General features: G+C 54.5%; 1 protein-coding gene across 2 annotated transcripts in view; it reads right to left on the bottom strand.

Annotated features, from left to right (window-relative positions):
* Window positions 1-25,196, bottom strand: part of KIAA0930 (KIAA0930 ortholog) — a 38,920-nt gene extending 13,724 nt beyond the window's left edge. Inside the window, exons 1-2 of one of the 2 annotated variants that reach the window (XM_032492421.1) lie at window positions 25,179-25,196; window positions 2,607-2,758 (exon numbers count right to left, since the gene is read on the bottom strand). In XM_032492421.1, the coding sequence (XP_032348312.1) occupies window positions 2,607-2,720 (114 nt within the window). In that variant the 5' untranslated portion in view covers window positions 2,721-2,758; window positions 25,179-25,196. The other variant, XM_014552298.2, reaches the window with a different exon arrangement.
* Window positions 25,197-25,699: the final 503 nt, after the last annotated feature.

Genomic DNA, 25,699 nt, shown 5'->3' on the forward strand with positions numbered 1-25,699 from the left:
GACCCAGAGTTAATCAAGAACTGAGTCTCGGAGTCGTCCCGAGGGCCCTGCAGCAGGCTGGGGGTTCCCAGCCTCTGTCCCACCCACATTGCTGCTCCTCACCTTGCCTACAGGCAGCCTGTCCACCCATCCACCCTCCACCACTGGTCTAGCGCAGGAAGCCCTTGGGTCGCTATGGCAACCGGGTACCAGCTGGGCTGCAGGATGGGGAGGGGGCGGGAAGCAGCCCAGGCTTGCCGCAGAGAACCGGCAATGCGCAGGCGCTGCGTTTAGGCCCACGGCACGCCTGCCAAGGGCTCCCCTTTCTTTCTGTTCTTCTGAGCAGCAGGGGCAGAGAGATTGCCTGGGAACAGCTGTGTGGTCTCCCCACTCCCCCACCCTGTGCACCTCGCACCTCCAAGCCTGTAGGGTCTCCCCACGTCGCCGCCCACCTGCTGCTTTCCAAACACTACGGGCTGACAGCACTTGGCGCAGCAGGGCAGGGCCCCGTCACATCCCTCCCGCTCTGCACCTGCAGGTCCCTCCACACTCGCGTCCCTGGCCACTGCTGTCCCCCTCCCTGTCCTACGACATTCCGACCAGATGTCACCTCCTCCTCTTTGTGGGTCCCCAGTCACCCCTCATTCTTCCCAGCATCATGGCACCAACCGTTCCACGTACTCCTGGCTGGGCTGTCGGACAGGCTGGGCCAGTCTGAGGCATTCTGTGCTCCCAGGGCTCAGTGCAGGTGTTCACTGGAACATTCTAGCACATGAACAGCTAGACTGCCACATGCTCCCCTGGACTCAGGCGCCCCTCACGGACCTCAACACCTCCCCAGTCTTCAGAGGAGTTTGCACACAGCCCCAGGCCGTCCTGCTCCAAACTCCTCAGCCCTGAGTCCTAGGGCTTCTCTCCCCACAAGAAAGAGCCACCATCCGCTGGTTCTTCTCCGCTCCCACCTGGCCGCTCTGGGAACACGCATCACTGACTTCTCCTTTCTCTTTCCTGCCCCGCTGGAGAACTCAAGGCACAGTCTGGGTAAGAAAACCCTCCCTGGCTAGAGCTAAGTACAGCTAGGTCTAAGGTACAGCTGAGAGCCTCAGACAAGCTGCCCCACCGAGTCCCCTCTGCCCACATTCAGTCACCCAAAGCCCTGCTAGGGAGGCCCACTTCCTCAGCCACCCTCCTGGCCCCGTTCCCTGCCCCCTGCTGGCCCCTCCACTGCTGCCTCTGAGCAGCTCCTGCTCCTGCTCTGATCCCTCCAGTCCTTCCTCACCCACACCCAAGACCTTGCTAAATGGAACTCTGACCATGCTGCCTTCCTCAGTTTATCAGGCTCAGTGGTTTCCCAGGGTTCTGAGGATAAAACTCAAATTCCTGGGCACCACCTTCAGTGCCCACGTGACCTGCTCCCCGCCCACCTCATTTCCCGGGATCCTCACCTTTCCACCCTCAGCCGCACAGAACCACCAGCAGCCCCTGCCTCCACAGACTCCTAGACCCTCAGGCCCAGCTTGGCCATCGTCCCCTCTGCCATGGAGCACCTTTTCCCCTCCTTTCAGGCTCAGTTCACCCAAGTGGCCTCTGCTGACCCCTCCCCTGCCTTCTGGTCACTATAGTTACCATGCTGTGTTAGCTCTATGCGATGCACTTCTGGGTCCCAGTGCCCACCTGCCCTGGTGACAACACGGTCACACAGAGCAGCTGTTTCAGACACCAGATGGACACCAGATGGACACCAGATGGATACCAGAGGACCCAAGCCCACCCTGGCTCTTCCTGCGTGTCACGCAGCCCAGCCAGACCAGCCACATGGCCGCCGGCACACAAGCCGCCACGTCTCCTTTGCCGCAGGCACCAGGCCTGTCCGTGTGCAGGAAACCTGTCCTGCACACTTCGGGCTGAAAGCACAGGCAGGGAAGGTGCGAGCCCCGCTGACACGGCCCGGGGGACACTAGGCATGCTGCGAGTTCCAGACCCGCCCCCACAATGTGTGTCTGTGTCTGGCATGCAGGCTCCTTAAGCGTTTTATAGACCACTAAAGCTTCTGAAAAACATGTGAAGTTTGTTTTGTTAACTCCTCTGCAAGCTTAAACTTAGCGGATGAACACCTGAGGTAAGTCAGTCCGCCTGGGAGCCCTCGCTTTCCTCTTCTGTGAAAAGGGAACTGGTAACACCCGCCCTGCCAAGCGGCTGGGCAGACACAAGGAGACCAAGAAGCAGAGAGCGCAGCACTGAGTCTCGTCCGTGGTGAGGGCTCGGACTGGCAGGCGTCTGCATCCACAGGGCCGGGTCACCTGCCCATGGCCAGGGAGGACTCCGGACTCTGGGGTCAAATCTTTGCTCTCCCATTCATTTACCAATCCTGAGATGCTGGCCAAACCACCCAGCCTTGGGACGAGTTTCCTCCAAGGCACAATAGTGATAATAACCAGTGAAGACTAATAATGCTGTACATACATGCCCAGCCCACCCCACCATCAGGCAGCACGTGTGACCATCCCCGCACAGTTCCTGGCACCCGGCAGGTGCTAAGTGACCACCACTTCTCCTGCAGGGAAGCCCCCTCGCGCACCAGGAGCAGACCCCCCAGGGAGGCCTGGCCCAGGCCGAGCGGCACTCACCTTCCTCCCATCCAGGGCGCCCTCGCTGCCCGTGTACGCCAGCTTCCGGCGCACGTAGAAAAGCATGTCGTCCTGCCGTGGGGCCCACTTCTCCATGAAGTAGGTGGAGAACATCCAAGTCCAGAAGACGATGCGGTCATCCCTGAAGCACCCTGCACAGGGAGGCCAAGAGGAGTGAGGAGGGACGGGTCAACCTGGCCCCTGCCCCCTGCCCACCCCACACCACTGCGCAGGTCAGGAAACTGCCAACGCTCTATGGTGTTCAGAGCCCCCTTTTCCCTACCCCTGCCCCTGCCTCCCCCCTCCTCCTGTCCGTGGGGCATCCAAAGAGGCTCAAGGACACCTCCCAGGAGGCCCAGTTCCTCCATCCAGCGGCGGCCTGCGGGCCCCACAGCCGAGCAGACTCCAGCCCACGGATGAATCAGCAGCTTCGGTGGAAAAGGGAAGACCTGGTAAGAGGGAACGTCACTGGCAGACTTGGGCCAGAGCCGGAAGGGCTCTGGAGGGGAGATCCGTCAGGCAGGCACCTCCCTCGGCCCCCACCCTGCGCTGCAGCAATCCCCACGGAGACTCCGACTTAAAGGAACAGCTGCTCCTTGGCCAACCAGTCTCAGCTGTAGGCGGACACCGGGAAGACACCCACCCCCACCCCCCCACCCCAGCACTCGGAGCCTCGCAGCCCGCCAGACTGACTCTTCTGTTCACTACAAATGGTATTTCTTCATGACAAATAAATCCTGATGCTGCTCTTTCCCCACAAGGCGAAAAAGCCACAGGCTCCGGCAGGAAAAGCTGGGTTTCCACGCCAGCTCTGCACCTGCTCCGTGACGGCGGGCAAGCAGCGTGGCCTCCCTGATCCCCCGGGCCTGGCGGTGGCCGCAGACTGCCGGAGACCCCGGGCATGGAAAGCCCGAGCCTGGCACAGAGCAGGGCCCACAAAGGTGGGTGTGTTCAGATCCGATGAAGTTTCAAGATCTGCTGCAGCCCTATTTCTTAGAAACCCAAGACCTCAAACTGTTGCTGGCTTCTTTCTCCAGAAACCACTTCACCACAGTGACTGAGGCCTCACACTTGGGCGCTGGGAGGACAGACCTAATCCAGCCTTGAACACGGGGAACCTGAGGGCCAGCCAGTGCCAGGGCCCTCCCTAGTCCTCACGGGCAGTTCAGCGGCCTGACCAGGACTGGCCAGGCCCCCTGACTTACAGCCCACACCCCTCCTCGGGGGGTGTGGGGGGTGCCTCAGCCAGCAGGCTCTGGGGGACTGAGCCGCATGCAGAAAACCTCAGACTGTTTACTTCAGCCACACCACTGCCAAGGATCCAGGGCTCCACACCAGCTCCTGCCCCCTGCCCTCTGCCGGGCCTGAGGCCCACCCACTCTCACAGTCCTGTCTGGCTCCAATGGAAGGAAAACAGAAGGGGCCCCAATGGTCAGGGGTCCAGGTCAGCGAGCCTGATTAAGACAAAGGCCACCTGTCAGCCTCGGGGGCAAAGGCCAGGAGAGCCCGTAGGATTGACAGCCACCTCCCCAGTCTCACAGGCACCAGGTGGAAGGATGCTGTCAGCATCATTCTGCATCATTGCTTTGATGTTCCTGCCACACTTTTACAACAGCCAATGCCCAATTCATGCTCCTACAGATCCCTGCAAAATTAGACCAAGGTGCTATGTTATTCCTAGCAAAACTCTCCCATAACTTTGTTTACTTTCAGCTCCCTCTGAGCCCAAAGCCCAGCAAAAGGTCTCGGATAAATGCCAAAGATACCCACACCGACTGCTTCTTGGTCTCGCAGGGGATACAGAAGCAGCTCTGGCCGCGACAACAGTGGTCAGGGCTTAAAATCCCACCACCTGCCACAGTGAAGTACAAGTTCGCTATCAGCATCCCTCGGGGTCAAGCATGGCCCCCCTCAGGCACTCCCTTTTTATTCTGTGAGCAGAAGCAACCTGGTGGTGGTACCTCGGGCACCCAGACAGCAGCAGTGATGACAAGGGCCTAGGCTATCATTTGTTGACCATCTGCCACGTGAGCGCTGGGCAGAGCCAGGTACATCATCTCACTAAACTCTCCCTGGCAGTCTTATTTTCCCCACCCCATTTCACAGAAGAAGAAACTGACTCTCAGGAGGTTAAAGAAGGAGCCCAGGATCGCAGAGCCAGAAACTGCCAGGTCCTCAGGTGTGTCAGACCCCTGCACTCAGGCTCCTGGAAAATGCACTGTGCTCTTCTCCAAACCTGTGCCAGCAGAGGAAGCAGACAATGAACACAACGCACTCAGCGGGCAGCTGGCAGCCCGAGCTCTGGGCTGAGAGAGGACAAGGAGTCTGTGTTCAGGAGAGACAAGCTGGAGAAGACACAAACATGCCGATCTGCTCTCTAGTATTCCAAGTGCCTGGCCAGGCCTGGCTCACCATGGTCCACACCAGGGGTCCCATCTCCCAGCTTTAAATGCTGGAAAATCACTTTCTTCCCTGCTCATCCAGCCTGGTTAATGAGTGAAGTCTGAAGCCCCAGGAGTCTGCCAATATCTCCTCCTAACATGAAGGCTCAGCTCACACAAGAGCTCCGTGTCCAGCCCAACGGTCAGGGCCGCCTCCTCCACAGGCCCCTCCCAAACAACATCTCAGAGGGGACCGGCCCACCACACCTAAACTTCCAACTGAAACTCCCAGCAGTCACATGGCCCTCAGAAAGTCCCCCGGGGGGGCACACTCAATCCTTCCCCTACCTCCCAGCCAGCCCCCGGCCCAGGCTAGCGCCACCTGGCCTGGGATGCACCAGCCGCCACTCCCACTCCCACCCCGGTGGCCGTGGAAATGTGTGTAACACAACGTCTGGTGAAACAGCAGAAGCTGGAACTGCAGACACGCTGACCACAGCTACACAGACCACACAGGGCCCTGGAAACACAGACACTGAAGTGACAGGAGCTGCAGAACCTCACAAGGACTGTTTGCTTTCTTTTTCTTGTTTTTTTACTTTTAACATTTTTATTAGTAAGATGATACTACTTTTTCCCATGAATGTATGACTTCTGATGAATGTCCTAAGGTCCACGAGACAGAGAAATAGAAAGGGGGTGGAGAAGGGACTCCCATCTTCAGAGGGATTAAGAGGAGGGAGGGAGAAGAGACAGTCCACGTCCAAATGCTTGGAAGGGTCAGGGGCAGGGTGAGAGTTCAGACTCACAGAGGCACAGTGCAGTGTTAGGATTCCAGCCAAATATGCCCAAGTAAAGGCCCTGATTCTATTCCTCCCTAGCCAGGTCAGGTCATTGAACCTCTCTGAATCCCAGGGACTCCATCTGTCATATGGGTCTAACCTGCCCGCCTCCCAGAACCAATGGTGAGAACTGGGGGGAGAGGCCAATACAACAGTCCTTCATGAGCCATAAGGTTCTGTCCACGTGTACGTTCGTGGGGGCCCTCTGCACTGCTGCTCTGTATGTCTCTGTCAGCAGTGTGGCTGGCTCAGATGAGGCCACTGGATCCCAACCCTGCCAGTGTCCCTAAACCATGTGGTGCAGCAACTGTGTGAATAAACACATGAGAGGTAAATGGACACTTGTGTGGCCTGTGAAATCAGTGCTGTCTCTTTCTCCCACAGGTAAACTCCCTGCATCCTTTCCCAAGGCCTGTCCAGCAAGAAATCCCCTGGGTCATAAGCCCTGGGAGCTGCCACTCCAAAAGCGAGCTCCCTGATCTCCAGGACTCTCTCCGTGTCTGTCTCCCTGCCATCTGGCCACTGCGGCAGCGGGTTTCCGGGCCCTTGAATCCAGGGACAGACTTAGGAGAGAGATGCAGTCCCCAGATGCCCGTCCGCTCACTGCGGCAGCACCACGGACAGCTCCGGGCCCGCGGCTTGCCTTCCCTGCGGGGCTGGGCCCTAGAGCAACAGCAGTGATCAGTCTGTTCTCGTGACTCAGGTAGTTCTGTTCTGTGAAGCAGCCAAAAACACTGATTTAGCAAATCCTGAGCTACTACTGCTCCTAGGGAATACGGGGTTGGGTTCTTGCAAGTTCCTGGTTACATTTCTGTCAACCAGTCAATATATAACTTAGTCCCATGTGTTTCTGTTTAATGACACCTTATTTAACGTATATCGGGTCAGCAACATTAATGGGCCACCAGCACTAGGTGCCTGAACGAAGCCTATTTAACACATATTTCCCCATAAGGCCCATCACAGGCTTCTCGTGCTGGGCGTAGACAGCACTGTACGCTTGGGGCCACTTCACACAGCGAAAGTCACTAACGAAAAGCACAAGAGTGCAAGCACATGGCACTAAACAGACCGCGAAAGGGAGGAGCTGAAACAAGGAGACGGGGCGTCGCCTTGTCCGACCTCAGCCGGGCATGTGTGTGACTCTGTGTTTCCCACCACTCTGCGCGTGTCTGCAACTCACCACAAAAGCAACAAAGGTACTGATTTGGGGGTTCAGATAAATTGCAGTGAGTAGGCAAATTCGAAAATACAGAATCCATGAATAGTGAGGATGGGCTGTATCAGAAAAACTGGTTATCTGCCAGCTCCAAATGGGCTGAGGGGGATCCAGCTGCCTCCCCTGCCTCGACAGACCGACCTGCCTTCCTCAGTCACTGTCTCCGAACTGCATAACTAGGGAAGCCCTTTACAGACCAGTGCTGCGGGGCTGTGTGGGGAGGGCGTGCAGCTGCATGAGGCCTGGAACCCATGCCCCACGCCCAGCTGAGATTCCCTAGTTCATTCTGCATGACCCCAGATGGGTGACATAACATTACCAACAGCTAACAGCACTCACTGAGGGATGAAGAGCAGCAGTGATGGCTCACATCTGCCCTGCACTCTACAGTTTATAAAGTATAAAGCCCTTTCACCTGTTACCTCTTCAGATCCTCACGGCAACCTGATGAGGTGGGGATACCCTCAGTTTGGTTTAAAACCTCAGTCTTCAGTTTAAAGATAAGGCAACTGAAACTTGGGGATCCAGAGGCTCGACAGTCTCTGGGGCTCAGAACCAGCCCCTCAAAACAGAGAGCTCATATCCTTCAAAAGGTCCCCCACGAGGGCACGTGCAGGGCCCGGAGTCTTCCAGCCGCTTTATAAATGAGCAGACTGAAGGGTCACCTGGTAAGCAGCCAAGACATCAACTCAGGCTTCCAAACCTTCTCGCTACACATGAGCCCCCAGGAACTCCCTCTTTCAGTCTCCACAGAGATGAGACAATCCCGGGTGTTCATGACAGCACCTGGCACTTCCCAAACATTCAGTGGATGAAGACCGCTACTGTTGTGACTATGGATAACTTGGAGTCATTTCCCATTAACCAGGCCTTTAGAACAGTCATGAATTGGATTTCAGGGGTATTCCTTGAAACCCACCCCAATCCTTTTCTAAACCATTAGACCACATAGGCTAAGCAAGCTATGGTAACATCCTACTTAAAACAGCTTACAGCCATTAAAAATGATGGTCGTTAAATAAAAAAAAAAAAAAGGTCATGTATTATAGTAAACTGTCCAAGAGCTAATCCCCAAAAAAGCTACTACTACTTTGGAGTAGTAGGCCGAGAGATGTTTCTGAGAGGACGCTACCAGGTCTTCAAGAAACAGACAGCTCCAATGCTACCTGCACATTTTTAGAACCTAAGAAACTTTTTAACAAGGAGGGATAGCACTGACTCCAAAAACAACACACACGCACACACACACTTACAGAAAATTACAGGCTAATCTCATTCATGGATATAACATAAAAATCTTAAAGACAATATTTAAAAGAATCCAGCAGTCCATTAAAAGCATATGCCATGACCAAGAAGGATTTAATTCAGAAATACAAGAATGGTCCAATATTAGGAAATCTACTCATATATTCACTGTATATTCATAGTTTAAATAAGAAATAACATATTATCTCAACAGACGCTGTGAGAGCATTTGACAAAATTCTATACCCATTCTTGATTTTTAAAAAAATTCTCCAAAAAATAGGAATAAACAGATATTTCCTTAATCATGAGATGCATCTCAACTAGAAAAAGTTAAAAACAAAATAAGTATCACCACAATCCATTACTATAGGCACACCTTGGAGACACTGTGAGTTTGGCTCCAGACCACTGCAATAAAGCGAATATCACAATAAAGCAAGCCGCACAAATTTTTTGGTTCCTAGTGCATTTAAAAGTTATATTTATACTATACTGGAGTCTATCAAATGCACAATAGCATTATGTCTTAAAAAAAAAAAAAAAACCTTAATTTAAAAATCCTTTATTTCTAAAAAATGCTATCATCTGAGCCTTCAAGTCATAATCTTTTTGCAATAGAGACATCAAAGATCACGGATCGCAGATCACCATCACAAACAACAATAATGAAAAAGCTTGAAATACTCCGAGAGTTACCAAAATGTGACATAGAGACCCAGTGAGCAAACGCTATTGGGAAAATGGTGCCAACAGACTAGCTTGAGGCAGGGTTGACATAAACCTTCAATCTGTTTAAGAAAAAAAAAGAAAGAGGAGAAGAAAATCTGCAAAGTGCAATAAAGCAAGGTGTGGCCATGCTGACACTGTGGTTAGACAATGACGATATTAAGAATAAAAGAAATTGTGATGGTAAGGTAAAATTAACAGCACTTGCAAGATAATATTATACCTGATGTGGAAAACACAAAGAAATCTATTAAAAAGTTATTCAAACAATAGGAGTCATAAGGTATCTGGGTACAAAAATGACCAGTACATCCAGAAACCAACAGCTTCAACCTAAGTCAACACTCCCGGTTAGAAGATACAACGGGGGGATTGGGGATATTCTGTTTAGAGCTAAAAAGAAAAAGACTCGAACAACTGAAAAGGTTTACCGCGTTCTTAGCTAAGAATATTGAAATCATAGAGGGAGCAATTCTACCTGATTTGATCTATTAATTTACATGACCCAACAGAAAATGCGAGAGAATGTTTTAAAATAAGAACAGCAGGAAATTCAGAAAAAGTGACGTGAGTATGTGATTCCTACCAGATAGTGAAACATACTAGAAAGCTAAATCTCGTGTCACCATCAACCCAAACTACCCATCACCCTTCAGTGCTGCAGATGTATAACCCAGGCTGTTGGATGCCTCCACCCTGCCACGTGGGGAAGGTCGACTTGCAGGAGAGAAAACCAGCCAGAAAGATGGGAGGACAAAGCTGGGGAGAGTGGGGGCCACAAACCCTTAGTACTGGTCATCCCTAGTCTCCTGGAGGCTTGAATTTTCAACTCTTCTACAGATTGTTAGCCAATAGATTTCTCTTTTTGTCTAAGCTACCATGGATTGGTTTCACTTGTAACTGAAAGAACCCTAAAAAAACACAATATTCAAGAATCATTCAACTCCTTAAAAAAACAAACCAAAAAACCTCCCTTGACCCCACATCACCTCTTGCTGCTGTCTCACTAGAAGCTGACTCCGACAGAAACTTTTCAGCCCTCTCTTACTTGGACAGGTGTGTTAATTTACAGACTTGTTAAATTCTTCCATTGTTTTTTGTTTTTGCTTTTCTGCAGAACTCTCTGACTTCATCTCTGCATTGTTTCATTGATTCTATCTTTAAATGTACCCGGAATCCAACCACTTCTCACAAACCACTCTTCCACCCAGGGCCAAGCCACCAACCATCTCCTGCCTGTATTACTGTCCCAGCTTCCTAACTGGCCCCTAGGCTTAAATCAGTTCCTGTCACTTCCCAGCTCATAATCCTCCATGAAGCTTCCTTCCTTCCCTCCCCCTGGCTCTTTACTTAGACACCACCTTCTCAGGGACGCCTTCCCAAACCACCCTTTTTGAAATCGTAAATCCCACCGCAATAGTCCCCATCCGCTTCCTGCTTTATTGTTCTCCAAGGCACCTGTCACCACGTAGCTTCATATACATTTTACCTAGTTATTTTGTTTGCGTTCAGTCTTTCCCCAGTACAGGAGCCAGCAAACTTTTTCTGTTAAGGTCCAGAAAGAAAACAGCTAAGCTCTGCAGACCGTATAGTCCTGTCTCAACTACAGAATCACCCACAGCAAAACAGAAAGGAACGGGTGTGGCTGTGTTCCAATAAAAGTTTATTCAGAAAAACAGGCGGAGGGCTGGAGCTGGCCTGGAGCCGCGGGTGAGCATCTGCCTTACTAGAAGGCGTCTGTTTTAACAGAGGCCCCACGGGGAAGGCAGCTCCGTGAAGCTATGAGAATTTTCCCTCTTTGATTGTTTTGTTCACTGCTGTAAACTGAGTTCCTAGAATAGTGTCTGGCCTATAGGAAAAAAAATAAATATTGGCTAATTAAATGAATAAATGAAATGAACTAAGTGATTAATGAAAGCAAGGTGGTACCGGTGCACGATTAGATCAATGGAACAGAACAGAAAGTACAAAAACAGAATGAAAACATGCGCCAAATTTTGTTTATATTACGACTCACACAGCAAATCAGCGGGATGAAGACAGTTCACCAGTTGGTCTTGGGACAACTGGTCAACTGAGGAAAAAGAAAAAGGCTGGGCCCCTGCTCGTGCCAGAACCAATTCCAAGAACGTAAAAACTTCTGATTCGAAAGTAAAATCATAAGAAAATGAAATAAACCACGAGTGAATTTCTTTATTCTCTCAGAGATAGAAGAGCCTTTCTAAGTTGAACACAAAGGCTGTCAAAGAAAATGATGACAAATCAAACTACATGCAAAATTTCTGGAGGCAAAACCCCACACACCATAAACAAAGGGAAAATAAACAGCACGCTGGAAAAATTAGTGGAACTCTTAAATGAAGGTTACTTTTCTTAACAAACAAGTGCCATACAATGCATAATAAAATGAAGCTGAATGGAAAAGCAAAAGGAGATATAAATAGCTTTTAAAACAGGACAACATGCTCGGGGTCACACAATTAGAGAAACGTAAATGAAAACCACCTGTCAGATCTGCAAAAATCTAAACACTTGACAACACTCCAGGTTGAAGAGGCTGTGGAGCAATGGGGGCTTCCTATCAGCAGCAGGAAAATAAACTGATAAAACCCGCAAGGAGAGACACTGGGCAATAAAACCACAAACACGTATCCCTTTGACCATTTCACTCACAGGAAGGCCTTTCCTGCAGTCTTACTCCCACACGAGCAAAATTATGTACCTAACTCCTAGAGCACTGCTGGCAAAGTACTGGAATGGTCCCATCAAGATGAAAGTTTAATTAAATAAATGAGGAATCATTCATTCACAAAATGGGATACCGTGTAGCTTTTAAACAAGAATGGAAGCTTTCTCTCTCTGACTCTTCTCAGATCTTTTGGGGCTTTTTTGGGTTTTTTTTTATTCGTTATTGAAGTGTAGTTGATTTACAATGTTTCAGGTGTACAGCAAAGCAGTTCAGTTATACATATGCATACATATATATTTTTTCAGATTCTTTTCCATTATAGTTTATTATAAGAAATTGAATATAGTTCCCTGTGAGCTACAGTAGGTCCTTGTCTTCTCTGAGCTTTTGAATTTTGTGCCCTGACAATGTTTACTATTCAAAGAGTAACAAAAAGTATTTTTTGTTTTGCTTTGGTGAGGGCTGGAGGGGAGGTAATTAGATACATTAATTTTAATTTTGTTTTGTTTTCTTTTCTGCTGCCAAAGCGAGCAAATTCTAATTTTTTTAATAGAGGTACTGGAGTTTGAACCCAGGACTTCATGCATGCTAAGCATGTGCTCTACCATCGAGCTATACCCTCCCCACCTACAAAATTATTTTTAATTTATTATTTAAAATAACTATCTTTAATAACAAGGTAGTTACTTGGGAAAGTGCTTATGACAGAAAGTTAAAAAGAAAAACCAAAAAACAAAAAACAAGCCACAAAATTGTACATAATGCTTGAATGAAGGAAATTGCTTTTTTAAAAAAAATGCCTAAGAAGAAAAACCAAAAGGAAGTAACCCTTAGTGGTTAGTATTAAGAGTGGAGGAATTATAATTTTTTCCTGTTTTTCAAACATTCTGTAGTGTATTTATGGCATATTATGCACCTCAAGAACACTGAGGACCCCCGTGCCCGGGCACCATGCTGACCGCCCACATCCTCCAGCTCGCCCTCCTGGAAGGGGGCTCACTCCCCAGGGAGGACACTGTCTGCCCAGGTCGCAGAGCGGGCTGAGCTGGTACTTGAACCCACCCGTCCACATCTTGCTTAGTGTAGGGCAAACATTTCCCGGGCGCCACCGTTCAAGGCTGGGTGCTCGGTGCTGGTGTGGATGCAGGCTGTGTCCCCTGAGCCCACACAGCAGGCGCTGGACCTGGTCGGGGAATCAGGGAAGGTCCCTGGGGAGGGGAGTTTCACCTGAGGGATAAAAACTAAAAGTTAAGTGGGCAGAGCAGGGGGCAGTGGCGGGGGGTGGGGGGGAGTCGAGCCCCTCTTGGTGAGGCCAGGAGAGGGAAGGGGTCTAGCAGTGAGGACACCACATGGGAGCCAGAGCCAGGGAGGATGCAACCTCAAGGGGCCTTCTGGCTGGGCTGGGGGTTTGTGTTTATCCTCAGAGGACTGGGGACCCCTGAGGACTTTGGGATGGAGGCCCTGTGCTGTGGGGAGAAGGGACAAGTGTAGGGTGACCGGCCTGTCCAAGGGCCTCTCTTAGGGCTGGCCCCTCCCAAAGGCAGCAAGGGGGTCAACTGGCCTCTTTGAGGAGAGTCCAAGACAGCCCTTGGCTGCTTCCGCCCCCAGGCAGCCAGGGCAGCATGAATAGGCCACTGTGGCCCCTCAATGGGCCTTTCATCAACTCGTGCCTCTCAGTGCCCCTCAGGCCACAAAAGACAAAGAAGCTGAGCAGGGAGGCCCTGGGCTGCCCTGATGAGGCACTTGGATGGAGAAGAACTGGTCAGACGGGTCCCGTGTGAGCAATCCCACAGGCCAGGCCAGCCCTCTGCTCCAGGAAGCACAGGTTTCAGTGATGCAAGGTGCTCACACCAAGGGGGCCATCACCTGTCTGTTCCCTGTCTTCCTCGGGGATGAGTCCAGCCTCTTCCACCAGACAGCCCCCTGAAGGCTGCGGTGTGGTCCCCCATACCCGGGCCCCCGCCTTTCTTCCCAGACAAACGTGCTGCGTGTCACCAGGCCACCCCTTCCCTCACTGTGGAGTCTCTTCCTGGACCGCACCACGGGACCATCCTGACCTGGCCTGTGCCAAGTCCCTGGGGCCATTCCCCATGACCCTGCCCCAACATGCACCTCCCACTGACCTACCTGTACCCAGCACCTGACCCCGTCCACTCTGAGTGCCCACCTGAGCCATTTTACCTATTTGATCTTCACAACGATCCTCTGAGGTAAAGTTACTACCTTCCTTTAACTGATGAGGAAACTGAGGCTCAAGGTCTGACTCGCCAGTCACACTGCCAGCCTGAGGCAGAGCCAGGCCACAGCCCAGAGCTGCCTTCAAGGCGGAGCTCTTAGCTCTGTGCTATGGCCTGTCACACTAACCACCCATCTGAGTGTCCCCTCCCACCACAGGCACCCTGCTGGCTCGGTGAGCAGGTCCCCAGCACAGGGTAGGGCCCACAACAGGGAGTCGGCCAATACTGAACAGATAACTACGAGTTCACTCGGAGAACACCACAGCAGCTCTGAAACTCAGCCCAAAGCCACTTCACAGCCCCTTTTCATAATACGGGAAGTTGTGAAATCCTTAAAGTGCTTCCACAGCCCTCAGGTCACACCCAGGAGGCCCTCATCCAGGTGACCCAGCAAGATCGTAGTGGGAGCTGGGACTGGAATCCCAGTCGGGTTCAGTCAGCACCCAGTCTGAGCCTGCTCCGTGCCAGGCATCGCCCGAGGCCCCGGGTGCACTGAGGAACAAACCCAGGCCCTGGCCTCAAGGTCACTGTCATGCAGCAGGGGCTTCAGTTCCCACGCTCACAGTTCCCAAAAGCAACCCTCTGCTTTCCCCAAAATAGCAATGTCTGCAAACCCCTACAGCCCTGCAGCCATTGTCACAGGACTCGGGCCACTTGGCCCCACTAACTGTCCCAGACGGCTAGGCAGCTACCAGGACAGAACAGCAGCTCTACATTCAAACTCCCATGTCCTAGGAGCTCGTCAACAACGTGGCCTGACTCCAACTCCGACTCACTGCTTTGCTCTGACACATAAACGGGCCCCCAGGACGAGATGTCATTCTCCGGAGCAATCTTCCGGGGACACCCACACCAGTTGTCCCAGCCCAGACAGGAGCCATGACCGGTCCACCCCAGCTCCCACCTCCCACCTGGGCTTGAGAGCCCTCGGTCACTGACCCGTCAGCACACCACCTCCTCCCACCTCCACCGCAACGTGCACGCAGCGCGAGGCACGTCGCAGACTCCCAGAGCCTGCGCCAGCACTGCGAGGGGCGCTGGCAGCCCACCGGCTCCCACACTGGGCTAGGGCAGCTGCTACACCCAGGAACCCCAGGCCGCACGAGCGCCCTCTCACCCACGGGGCAGGCTCAGCTGGACCAACCCACCCGACCGTGAGCCCAGGCGGGAGGGGCCACTGTCCTGCTCAGGGCCCAGCACCCACTCCTGCAGGCTCTCAGGGTGCGGGCTGGTGTTTATAAAGCACTTGCAACGTGCCAAGATGCAGAGCTGATGGCACACTAGGAAGCTAGGATTCAAGGGCAACCCCTGGGCCGCAGGCAGACGCCAGTGGACAGCTGAGCCTGAAGGTGTTTCACCTCCTCGGTCACCTAGCACAGTCCCTCCCTCCTGAGACCAGACAAACCCTCCTGCAGGTGGCCTCTCACTCAGATCCCCTCATTCAGGGGTCTCAGGGCCCTTCTCAGTCCCAGCCCTCTGCTACGCTGCTTCCACCCCAGGAATGCCCACCCCCAGGCCTACCTCCTCTTTCACTTCCCTCCTTTATTCTCGCTTCTCCTAAGATGTCCTTCTCTGGGAAAACCAAAGGGCGGGGTTCTTCATACACTAGCCTGGGGCCAAGTCACACAGGAAAAAGGCACCAAATGCCTCTCCCTGGACAAATGGATGTCTGAGTGTGAGACTGGACAGGCCACAGCCTGGAGTCCAGGAGAACTGAGTCCAAGACCCAGACTGACTACTGTGGGGCCCTGAGCAGGGCCTTCACCTCTGGGTCTCATCCTCCTCATCTGCCAGCAGGGTAACACCCCTTCCCCACGGGGCCGCTAACAGCGCGACACCATCCTGGGCCCACAGTAACGGGGGGCGGCCGCTCCAGTGAGAGAACTGCCCTGCTGGACGTGCAGGGAGGCTCCCAGACACAGAGCGCTGGCTGAAGATGACCTCATCCCTGACCCAGCTCAGGCTGACTCCTTGGGGTTTACTGCCAGGAGTGGGAGCAGGACGAGGACTCCCAGGAGCTGAGCGACATCTAATGAGGCAGCTCCCTCCTCCCTGCAATGGGAGGAATCTGGAAGCCAGGGCCCCTCCTCCCTGGCAAGGGGCAATCGTGGGCATCACCCAAGGCAGCACCGGCCACCACAGACAGCGTGGGTCAGGACAGACCTGCACGCAGAGCATGACACTGCCGCTCTGGGTGGTGGGAGGACGGGGCCCCGGTTTCCATCTCTGGGGGTGGGGGCAGGCACGTGAGTCCTCCTAGTTCCGCTTCTTCCTATTTCATTTCTGTTGTTCGTAAACCAAAGCACACAAGCGGCACTGACCTCCCTGAGGTGCGGAGTAACTGGCCCTGCTTTCGCAAGTGGCTTGGTTTTAGGCAGTAAAAGGGGTGGACTGGTGAACACGCATCCCAGAACCACAGGCTGTGAACAGTGGTCCGGGTCAACCTTCCTGTCCCCAGATGACCTAAGAGGAAACTGAGAGGGCTGGAGAGGGAAAGGGCCTCGCCCACAGTGACTCCACAGGCCCCCCCGGATTTGACCAGGGCTGTCACCTGTCACAGGCAGCCTCCCTGACACTCCGATGCTCTAGGTCTGGAGGCTGACCTCCGCTGACGGTGGCGGTAAAGCAGTGATCAGTCTTACTCTGCCAGGAAAGCAGAGGCCCAGAGAGCAGCAGTGACCTCCCCCAGGCGGCACATATTCAGGGAAAATTCACTTCTCGGCCTTTTCTGCCCTCTTCCTTGCTGCCTCTGAGGAACACCCCCCTCAAGGACTCCGCATCTCCGTGATCACGCTCTCCACTCAACAGACACCGCCCCATCGATCCATCACCCACGCTACCCCACGGCCCCTTCCCCTCCCTTGCTCCACCATCAGTCGCACCCTGAGCCGGGACAGGGGATGCAGAGTCAGTGCAGATAACCCTGGAGCAGCCTGCGGGGTGAGGGAAAGGAAGTCACACAGGAGGCTGCACAGTGTCACAGGACTGAGGACAGAAACCAGTGCAGGTGCCATTAAGAGCAAAGGGAGGGGGCAGCCAACTCTATCAAGGGGTCAGGAAAGGGCTGAGAACTGAGAGGCGAGGCTCCCCGACAGATGGGGCCAAGTGTGGGGGAGCCCCCGGAGGACTCACGTGGCAGGGGCCTAGCTGTCAGCAGGAGCAGGTCACAAAGGACCCTGAACTCTGACTTGCAGGTCTTTAAGGGTATCAGCAGCAGGGTCTGACACACTCAGGAGTGGCGGCCATGGGGCAGAGGACCAGGCGCCGTAGCTGGCGGAGTCCCACCCAGAGGTGACATGTGTGGGGACGAGGGAGGGCTCCGAGCAGGACAGAACGCGGCCGCAGCCAGAGATGGCGCTGAGGGAGGGCTGACCCTCGCCCTGGCTGGTGGTCCAGGCATCTGGGTGCTGAGAGGGAACGCGGGAGGGCTCTGCCTAGCCCAGTCTCGGTCAGGCTGAGCTGCAGGGACTGGCGACACATTTCTGGGGAGATGGGAGTCGGAGGGCGGTCAGCAGTGGGGGCTGGGGACCCAGCGGGGGCCTGGGCTGGTCTGTGATGGGTGTGGGCAGGATATGGGGGCAGCGTGAACTGTCACCTTCACCCCACCTGCCACTACCGCCTCCCTGGGAAGCTCCCAGCCCCTGGGAGGCAGGACCAGGCCCAATCCAGCTCTGCATCTGCAGGTACTCAGTCACCGTGGCCTGCAAGAGGGAGACAATGGAAACCACAAATACCTAAAAATGGACACTGAGAGGGGCAGAAATCACAGAGAAGGTGAGAAATCAGCTGGCACAGGGTCTCAGGGGCGGTGTTGCTGTAACGGTGCCCACTGAGCAATGTTTCAGGAAGATCTGGAAGGCAGAGGCCCAGGCCTGCCTCACCCGAGGTCCCCGTCACCCTGAGCCTCGATGCCCTCTATAAACAGGGACAACACCCACCCTGCGCCCTCGGCACTGAGTGAGGACCCCCGAGGGCACAGCAGGGCACTTCGTAAATGTTAGGTTTTCTCCTAATTGTCCCGGCAACACACGCGCGTCAGTTTTTCCCGCCTGCCCCAAGCGTCAAGAGACTCGGTTCAAAGCGCATCCAAAGCAAAGGATCTTTACATGAAAGAGACGGTGACAGCACCTCCCTCTATGAGACTGAAAGTCAAGGCCTCCCCTTCTCACTTTGCCAACAGGCGTTTCTCAAGTATTCCCTGGTCTTTCAAGGGAGGCAAAAAAAAACTTCTCCTTTAAAAGACTCAGGCTAACCAGTGTTTGTCCTGCATGCTGTCAGACACAAGACTCCTTTTTTAAAAGGAAGAGGTCTCTCCTAAAGTGAGCGGATGCTGGTCCTGCATGGCCCAGGCTGTGCGGAGGGTCCTCCCAGAGCCGGGCAGCCCCCGCCTCCGCCCCCAGACGCTCTGTCTGTACGTCCACCAGCAACACCCCAGCTCCCACTGCAGCCAACTGGGCCCCGAGGGGCTTCCTTGGGCCTCTCTGACTCCACACGCCAGGCCCGGTCACTGCACACAGAAAATAAGTACCCCCTGCCCTGCCGTGAGCGGGCCTCGATCTCCTCACCTGCACAGGGGCCCCAGGAGGGAGGGCCCACCAGGCATTCCTGCTCCGGTGACCGGTCTGTCAGGGTCCTCTCTGAGCCTCACCTACCTGTCTGTACAGAAGTAGGGATAGGCTGGTTGAATTCTGGATCTTTCTTGTCCATCCCGCTCCCCCAGGACAGGCTGCTTCCAGAGGACATTCTGTTGCCCAAGCCAACACCAGGAGACTGGGAACAAGCAGCCGGGGCAGCCCCGACCCCAGGAGGGCAGAGGAAGCCAGAGTCTGGTCTGCTCCCAGAAGAACATCTGTCCCAAAGCCACACAGCACATCAGAGCAAGGATGCCCCGAGGGCTGCTGGTCACATCCAGGGCTTTCCCCCCAGGGCTCACACTGCACCCAGTGGAGTGGGCCTGGCCTTCCGCTGACCCGGGGGCTGATGTCTGTGGTCTCCAAGGCTGGGTGGTCAGGGGTGGCCCTGAGCTGGCAGTGAGCAGGGTCACGAGGAGTGGAAGGGAGGCGCCGGCCTGGCCTGTGCCCACTCAGCTCCCAGGCCTCCACAGCCTTAGCCACAGAACAAAGGGTCCCTGCATCCCCTACTCAGAAGGCAAGCCTGAATCCCAGGGAGGGCAGACAGGACGGGAGACTCAGACCAGCCTAAAAAAATCAGCCTGATGCAGAAACCTTCGCCCAAATAAAGAGTTTTGTTGCAAGCTATTTATAATAGTGAAACACTGGATCCAAGCTGAGTTACCCAGAAGACAAGACCACATAAGTAAATTATGACACAGCCACTCAAGTATCCTGTAATCAGTTAAATAACGTTTAGAATTTAAACAACATGGAAAATGTTTTAGGAATTTTAAGTAAGAAAGCATTTTGATTAAGAAACTTTACATGTAGGGGGTGGGAAGGGATAAATTAGGAGTCTGAGATTTGTAGATACTAACTACTATATATAAAATAGATAAACAACAAAGTCCTATGTACAGCACAGGGAACTATATTCAATATCTTGTATTAAGCTGTAGTGAAAAAGAATATGAAAACAAATATATGTATGTATCTGTATGACTCAAACATTACGCAGTACACTAGAAATTGACACAACATTGCAAACTAACTATACTTCAATAAAAACAAATAAATGAATAAAAGTTTAAAATTTTTTTTTAATTTAAAGATTAAAAAAAGAAAGTTTACATGTAGAATATCAAGTATTCTTTAAAGGGGCTTTAAAAAGATTGAAAAGCAAGACTTTGCAAAGTTAATAGTGTGTCTCTGGGTCATTGGAACTATGAGTAATTTTTTTTTCCATTGTCTTATACTTTCCAGTTTGTAAAATGTACATGTAACATTTTTTAATTGGAAAAAATCTGTTTTGGGTTTTTGAGGCTGTTTTTTAAACAAGTGTCTCGGTTGGGGCTCCTCTTCGGCAGCCTCAAGGCTTAGCTGGTATTCAAGGCCCGGCCCTTCCAGAGAAGGCGGCCTGTGGATAAGAAGCCAGCGCGCAGGAGGGCATAGAGCAGGGCACAGCTTGTAGGAAGCCTCAGGGCAGGGGCAGAGCAGAGGGCCGAGGGAGGCGCCAGGACGGCTGATCGCCCTCTCGCTTTGCAGAGAATCCCTGAAGCTGTGATCCTTGGCCTCCTTAAAGTGTGAAGTCCAATGTCCTCGGGGTTCTCTGGAAGGACGCAGAGTCCCTGCCTTGGGACAGGACCACACCAGCAGCCTCCTGGGGCTGCTCCAGCCCCAGAAACAGATAGAGGCCGGAACCCACAGACCTTAAAAATAGGCGCAGGAACCGAAAGAGGCACCACTACCACTCCAAACGGCCGCACTTCCTCCCTGCCGCACTGGCCCAGAACCAGCTGTCTGCCTCAGGGTCAGATGGCCCGGGCCCCAGGGAAGCCAGGGAAGCCAGGGAAGCGGCCCCAGCCACTGCAAAGCAGCCTGAACTTCAGAGTGCCAATCCAATTCTAACTTCCACGTGCGGGCCCTGGGCCAGATGTTCCTCTCTTTTATAACAACCACAGCATAGAAGGTCAAAGAGGTGCCAAATTCCCAGCCAGGCACCGCCCCAGCGTCAGCTCCCACGGCTACCCTTCAAGCTGCGTTAGCCTCCCTGCTCCTCCACTTTGAGCCCCTCTCAAAGGCCAGGCACTGCACGAACCCCCGGTCAGCCCTGGTGGCTCCCTTCCCTGTGCCCCTTCAGAACCTCGCACACCTCGACCCGGGTCCTTCCTCAGTCCACTTTGGGCCAGGCTGCTGTGCACACCTATGCCGGCCAGGCCTCAAGCCCCCTGAGGACAGATGTGGGGGTTTCACCTCTGCCAGGAGCTTGGGCTCAGACAGATTCTGCTACTGACTGGCATGTGACTGGGCACATGTTACCTCACCTCTAAACCTGTGTTTCCTCATCAGGACAAAGAGAAGAGTTTAATAGTACCTACCTTATAGGATTATTTTGAGGACAGAAGGAAATAGTGAATGGAACACACTCCTTTTGTCCCACAGCACTCCAGAAGGAGAAAACTCCCTAGGCCACCTAAGAGGGTGTGACAGCCCAGGCACAAACAGCTCTAGCACGCTCGGCCTAGGCAGGGCCCAGACGACCCCTGCAGCACCTCTCCACGACTCACACCCAGGGCACGTCCACGTGGCTGACCCAGGGGCCTGCAGCCCTGCTGACCAGGAGCCTGCCCACACGGCACGCTCAGGCCCACGGCCAGGGCCCAACAGGAGGCCCAAGCCCCAGAAGGAAGTGTCAGGCTACCTCCACCTTTGGCCCAGATGCTCCATCACACAACACCTGGGCACTGGACCAGCTGATTCTCCCCACAACACAGATTCTGGAGCCTCACACAAGCCACCTCGGCCACCAGCTTGGCTCACCTGTTACCTGGAATCATAGGCGGTTTCCTCTAGATAAAACACCAAATCCTGCTCAGAGTGGCCACACCCTGGCTTCTTCCAGCAGGGTTTATACTTCAGCCAAGTCACCTGTGTACCTGGCTCTCTCCCCTGCTCAGCTGTGCCCTCCCACACAGCAGGGATCAAGACCAATCTCTCCACCTGGCAAGGAGCAAGTGCTCAAAAAACGCTTCTACTGCAGCGGCCACAACAGACAAGGTTCAAAAATCAGGTGTGATTAGCAGACACAAGGTCCTGGGTTCAATGCCCAGTACCTCTGTCAAAAATAATAATAAATAAATAAATAAACCTAATTACCCCCTGCCAAATTAGATAAATAAATCATTTTTTAAAAAATCAGGTTTGGATCTACAAGGCACCTTTCATCATGACAGCCAAGTACCCAACCCCATGGCGGGGCAGGGGGGAGCAGTCACTTCATCTCAGAGACAGACACTGTGACTCAGAAGTGACAATAGCTTGTCCAGGGTCAAGTGTCTCTCCCAGAGGCTCTGTTATACCTTTAAAACAATCTCAGAGAACATGCCACACTTCTGAATAACGTAAGCTTTAAGAAACAAAAATCTGGGAGGTTTAGTGGGTGGAGAGAGTATAGCTCCGTAGTAGAGTGTGTGCCTAGAATGCACAAGGTCCTGGGTTCAATCCCCAGCACCTCCATTAAATAAACAAATAAACCTAATTACCCAACCCCCCAATAAAAATCTGGGGAGGTTTACATGAATTCATCAGTGTAACAGGGTTTCACAGCTGCAAAGCGGAGATGAGAGGGCTACCTGATCACCGGATGTAAGAGGAAAAATGCTCTGGAGGGCACTGTGGGTTCTCACCTGGTGCCTGGGCCGAGCATCCTGACCTAATTCTGCTCTAGGCACGAAGTCATTATTTAGCTTGCCCCTCTCTGAACATCTGAAAACGGAACAGATGGGCCACATGAGCCCTTCGAAGAGTTTAAGATTCCATTCTCCTCGGCCATCCACACCCTTCAATTCCCCATCCAGAAATTAATTCTCTCGTCCATTTGCTGAATGTGCACTGGGCCTCTGCCCTGCACGCACCCCATGCCGGGCACGGAGAAGACTCAGACTTGGGCAATGCCCTGGAGAAGGAGTCACTGGCTAACTAGGGAGACAGCCACACAGACCACCACAGTGCCACGGCCATCTGACCATCCAGCGGACATGCAGCCAGGACAAAGAGAGCACAGGCAGAAGGACAAGGAGCTGAGGAAGGGTTCCCAGGTGCAGCCTGAGCACTGAGGCCTGAAGGGAGACCTGCAGGTGTCTGCAGGGCAGGTGAGGAGGGGGTGGCTTTCCAGGCGGAGAAAACAGCGGGCATAAGAGCGCAGAGCAGGAGAGCACTATAGGGACTGAGTTCTGGGGGGCTGGAGGGTGGTAAGATGGGGAGACCCTGTGTGTGAAGGAGGACTGGAGGCTGGGAGGGGAGACACAGCAACAGAGCAGCCACTAGGCTCTGCTCTTGGCCCACTACGGGGCAGGCCTCCTGCCCAGATGCAACGCAGAAGGTGCAGCAAGGCCTGGCTGGGCCCAACTAGGGGGACAGACTCTAGGGTCAGACTGACTAAGGGTCAATTCCAGCTGTACAACCTCCTCGCTGGCCATCCCTGGGCAGTTTCTTGCCTCTCTGAACCTCAGGCTGCACCTTGGTGAAATGCAGATAATATTCCCATCTGGCAAAGTCAGTATCAAACTGACAGAGCCCGCATAAAGCACTGGGCACGCAGTACGAGCTCAGTAAAGGCCAGGTGCTAGAGCAAATTACTATTGTTCTCAGGGGACGGCACTGCAGGCTCCTCAGGCAGGGTCCGTCTAACGGGGCAGGATGCTCAGAGGACAGCAGGAACGTGCTGACAGGGGAGTGGGGAGGGGTGCCAGGAGCTGCTGAGCAAACAGGGCTGAGGCGCCTGGAGCAGATGGTCCCTCAGATCCCTCCCATTTCAGACCTTCTGTGCCAGGTGTTGGACGGCCTGCCAGGCAGGCATGCACCTGGCACACAGTCGGTGCTCAAGGAATGTTTCCTGAATGATTAATGAGGATCCTTCAATTCCTGCTCAAAACTAAGTAGTGACACCTTTTCAGAAGAGACCAGAGAAAACTGTGTCCTCGTCCAGCCCCACTCTGTAGACATTCTACCCTCACCCATGAGGAAAGCTTCATTCCAGGGCAGGTTGAGCTGAGACCTGCAGGGTGAAGTGTCATACTAAGCCCGCCTCCGACAAAAAAGGAGGGTTCAAATATATTTCCTCTCCTCATCCAGCCTCCAGGGCGTGGCCTGCTGAGGGGGGCGTGGGACACCTTGTGACCTTAGGGGCGATACGCTGGCTCTTTGGGATTCAGTTTCCCCAAAGGTGAGTGGAAGCGGGGCTGGTAGAATCTCTAAGGCTGGCATTCCTTTCTCCCTTCACAAAATGCTGTCGCCCCCTCAGAAATCCCTGGCCCAGACTGGGATGAGGGTTGGGTGGCGGGTGGCTGACAACGTGGTATGAAGTCATTCTCACATGAAGAAGGGAGGGGTCTTTTCAGAGAGAAAATGGCAAACCTGACACTACAGGGGAGGGGGGCCCCACCTGCTTCAGTCTGAACACGATCCATCAGTAGCCATTACCTCACACTCAACCAAGCTGAGAGACCCCACCCACACCTGCAGCTCCATGCTCCTTCAAATGATACAAGGCACCCCTACCCCACCCCACAGGCAGATCTGGGACTTCGGGCCTCCTTAGAGCAGAATCACACCCAGAGAGGCAGTGGGAGCAGGGCTGGGTGGGTTCAGGGGGCCAAGGTCCAACAGGTCCCCAGTTAGAGCTAATGGACAAGCCAAACCGCGGGTGCAGAGAGGTGCGGAAAGACAAAGGCTTCAGGAAGCCGGAGACATGCCCTCCTGGCGAGCTGGAGATCGTGGCCAAGGCGTCTTACAGGCAAGTCTGCCCAGAGCCCACGGAGCCCCGGCCCTGCCATGTTGGGCTATGGGTCTCCCCAAATCCAGCGCCCACACTCCCTGCAACGGCACTGAGGACCCCGGGGAGGGTTTCCTGGAGGAGAAGGAGGCCAGGCAGAGCCACGGAGGGGAAGAAGAGAGACGGGGCAGACACCCGGATGGACGGACAGAGGGAGACACCGAGTGACCTGGGCAACAGAGACAGAGGAACGCGAGCGTGCAGGACCGGTCTCGGAACCACAATCAGAGGCAGAGACGCAGGGGCACAGGAAAGATCCAGACGCGGGGACCTGGAGGCGTGAGGACGACGACGCGACACGCAGGGAGCCCCAGAGACACACGCAGAGACAGACGTGCGGAGGCGCGCATACCCCGGCGACGCGGGGCCCCGGCCCGGCCACGGCCTCGCCCCCAGCCGACCCCACTCACCGAGGCCGCAGACCTCGCGGCGCAGGCTGAGGCGGCCGCGCTCCTCAGCTATGGCGCGCAGCATGTGCTGCAGCGAGCGCTCCTCGGCCTCGGCGCCGCCTGCAGGTTCGGGGGAGGCGGAGGCGGCGGTGGGGAGGGCGGGCGGCCCGGCCCGGAGCCCCGCGGGCGCCGGCGCCGAGGCCCGGCCCGGCGGCCGCGCAGAGGCCATGCCGGGCCCCGGCTCATCGCCCGCGCCGCGCCCGCGGGGGCCCCCGGCGCGCCCCGCTGCCCCCGCCCCGGCGCCGCCCGCCGCGAGCACCAGTGAAGCCACAATCCGCCTTTGTGCGCGTCGCCGCCGCTGCCGCCCGCCGAGCCCAAAGCGGCGAGCGTACCTCCGCGTCGCCGACGCCGCCCGCGCGCCTCCAGGCCACCGCCTGCCCCGCCCGGCCCCGCCCCGCCCCGCCCCCGGCCGTCCATGCCCCGCCCCTTTCCCGCCCCCATGCTACACCTCAGCCCTCCAGGCCCCGCCCCTGGCCCGCCAGACCCCCACCCAGACTCTCCAGGTCACGCCCCTGTACCCAGACCCCGCCCCCTGGCAGCCCCTCTCTGCCCCAGGGCAGCCTTGCTTTGACTTAAGGAGCCGGCTCCCTAGCCCGCTCCCAGCCAGCTCTGGCCCCGCCCACCCCAAGCGTCCAGCCTCCGCTGATCTCTGACGCCCGCCACTCTCTTCCTCAAATGGCCTCTCGCGATCCCGCCTCGCCCACCTGGCCGTCGACCCTTCCTGACCCCTCCACGCCTGAGCCCACCTTCTCCAAGCCCTCCCCCTAAGGCCCTCCCAGAAAACCCCTCGGGCAGTTTGGCGTCTCTGAACCCCTCCCATCGCCCCTTCCGGTCGTCCCCCCACCGCCGCTGC

Source organism: Camelus ferus, chromosome 12 (genome assembly GCF_009834535.1).
Source record: "Camelus ferus isolate YT-003-E chromosome 12, BCGSAC_Cfer_1.0, whole genome shotgun sequence".
NCBI lineage: Eukaryota > Metazoa > Chordata > Mammalia > Artiodactyla > Camelidae > Camelus > Camelus ferus.